The 2,658-nt window shown below is 40.4% G+C and overlaps 1 protein-coding gene across 1 annotated transcript in view; it reads left to right on the plus strand.

Moving 5' to 3' along the window:
- The window catches only part of LOC117959496 (uromodulin-like), a 4,910-nt gene extending 2,345 nt beyond the window's left edge, over positions 1 to 2,565 (plus strand). Inside the window, exons 2-8 of the mRNA XM_034896675.1 lie at positions 4 to 168; positions 327 to 529; positions 639 to 790; positions 1,382 to 1,624; positions 1,725 to 1,884; positions 1,980 to 2,055; positions 2,151 to 2,565. Coding sequence (XP_034752566.1) covers positions 687 to 790; positions 1,382 to 1,624; positions 1,725 to 1,884; positions 1,980 to 2,055; positions 2,151 to 2,170 — 603 coding nt within the window. The 5' untranslated portion in view covers positions 4 to 168; positions 327 to 529; positions 639 to 686 and the 3' untranslated portion in view covers positions 2,171 to 2,565. The remainder of the gene's footprint in view (positions 1 to 3; positions 169 to 326; positions 530 to 638; positions 791 to 1,381; positions 1,625 to 1,724; positions 1,885 to 1,979; positions 2,056 to 2,150) is intronic.
- Positions 2,566 to 2,658: the final 93 nt, after the last annotated feature.

Raw genomic sequence — 2,658 nt, forward strand, 5'->3', positions numbered from 1 at the left:
CAGCTCGTTCAGCACTGACCAATGCAGCCTTTGGACAGGGCAGTGGACCCATCTGGTTGGACGATGTCAGTTGCTTTGGACATGAATCATCAATAACAGATTGCAGACATCAGGGGTTTGGGGTCCACAACTGTGGTCACTTTGAAGATGCCAGTGTTGTTTGTGAACGTAGGTTTCCTTTTATACTGAGTTTTCTTTTTTAATAATACAGTTAAGGGGAGGTTTATTGAAGATTCTGATGATGATCTCATCTTGTATTTAATAATTATCATCTTATCTCCTTTCTCTCACACTTTTAATTGGAGACCTTACATCTTTTTCTTCAGTTCACCCACTACAGCCTTTTCAACTTATTTGTGACCGAGATAAACTCCAAGTGGGGCTGGATTTGGCTCGCCTTACATCCTCTGGTTTGAACCCGTTCTCTGGCAATCTGGCATCCTACAACTGCTCCTGGGTCAGAGTGCATGATGGTTTAGTGTGGTATGAAGTGGACGCAACAGCAGGTGCCTGTGGAAACACATTGAGGGTAAAGACTTACTGTTTTCTGACAATTTCATTACAACTTGGTCCTGCTTCTTCTACTATATAGCCCATCCTCACAGGCCATAAACATTTAACCATCCTCTGTCTTTCAGACCAACAGCACACATGCCGTCTACTCCAATATTTTATTCATCTACCCAATGAACAACACGTCCTTCATCATTCCTTTGAGTCTTCCCTTCTCCTGCGTGTACCCCCTGGACACAGACACCAGCCTCAATGTGGCTATCAGACCATTTCTGCCGTAAGTGGCCTTTTATTAAATTTGAACAGTTGAAAAATAAGGAAGCTCCTAGGTGTATAATTGTTGTGCTGTGATTATATTATATATTAATTATAGTATATGATCATAGTATTATGTAAAATTTAATTATAAATAAAGACATACCTGTTGCTTTCAGCCATTCATTTTAGCATACATTGCTGTATGCCACAGTGTCTTACCGAGTCATCCAAGCCACAACAATCATCACCACACACAGACAGTTACAATAAAAATATCAGCAGGTAAAACTTAACCCCAGAAGAAAAATGACTACTGTATGTCTAACTTCAGTTTGTTCTGTACTTACTTAAGTTATTAATTGATTGATATTGCACCACGGGAACACCAGAAGCTGGATCTCTGCACGGATTTACCTAAAAAAGCCTGAGTGATGGTTATACTTTCTAGCTGATATATATCGAAACAACTTGTGTATTTTGCCGCATGTTGTTTGTGTATGAATGGACTACAGGAAGGAATATACAATTACCAAGATAAAATAAACGGAAAAGAAAAAGAAAAACTTGGAAAAAGGACTTGCCATAACAAAAAACATATGTTTCTTGTCAGGCTGGCAGCTGGCATTTCAGGCTTAGGTACCAAAGCCAGAGCCTCCATGTCTCTGTTTCGCTACTCCAACTACACTGAGACTTATCCAGCAGGCCATGTCACCCTTCCTGTGGGCTCGCCATTGTATGTGGGCGTCTCTGTGGAGGAGAGAGATTTAAGCTTTGCAGTTGTTCTGGAGGACTGCTACGCCACACACTCATCAAACCCTGACGATTCCATGAGACACCCTCTCATCCAGAACAAGTTAGTACCTCTCTTGAGCATCAGCAGGAGGTTTGTGCAGTATAATGAAAATGGGGAAAAAGGTTTATGTATTGTGACATTGCTCCATCCTCTCTCCCAGATGTCCCACTGACCGCAAACGGGTGTCAGTGATTGAGAGCGGCTCATCCCTCCAGGCTCGTTTCTCTGCCCTGTTCTTCCTGCTCCACAATGATTACAGGGACGTTTACCTTCATTGCAGCCTCAGCCTGTGCGAACGGAGGAGCTTCTCTTGTGTTCCTGTAAGTCACACCTTTCACTTTATCAATAGCTCCAATCTATAATCAATAAACACTGGGGTTTGAGTGTATTTTTCCCACCCTCTCCTACCACGTAGCCTTGCACAAGAAGGATCTATCGCTCTGTTTCCAACTCTGATCGTCTGAGTACCCTCAGCATTGGACCAATCATGTGTGAGTATGAGTTACAATTTGGTCTCAGGGATGATGTCTGAACATAATGAACTATAAAGAATTAATAACCATGTTCTCTCTTTCTTTACGTTTAGGGGACATGTCACCTGAGTGAGCTGGCAACAGTAATAATACAAACATATTTCATATTGTGATATTATTTAGTTTTTAAGATATGTTTTGTTCATAAGACATAAGATATTCAAAACTGGTGTTTTCAATTCTAATGACTTGGTTATGGTTGGGTTATTGAAAAAGGTTATAATGAAAGTGAAGGTACCAATACTTTTCTTCCTGTCTGTGTGAATTACCACTACAGCCCTGATGTAACTGTATTTTTTTGGAAATTACAAATTCTATTTTTAAATGCATTGATTATTGTTTAGATCCAATGACAGATTGTTTATATTGTGGTGTAAACCGTGCAACTGATGTGTGAATGTGGCATAAAATAACTCTGTACCTTGATGATGGAATATGCAGTAGTTCACAAATAAAATGTTAAAATGGCAACCACGGCACATTACCAGACTGAAGGTTCTCAACAAGTATTTGATGCATTGCCGTTATATTTGGCACAGCTACGGTGGCCAGCAGATGAAC

The sequence above is a fragment of the Etheostoma cragini genome, chromosome 2 (genome assembly GCF_013103735.1).
Source record: "Etheostoma cragini isolate CJK2018 chromosome 2, CSU_Ecrag_1.0, whole genome shotgun sequence".
Lineage (NCBI taxonomy): Eukaryota > Metazoa > Chordata > Actinopteri > Perciformes > Percidae > Etheostoma > Etheostoma cragini.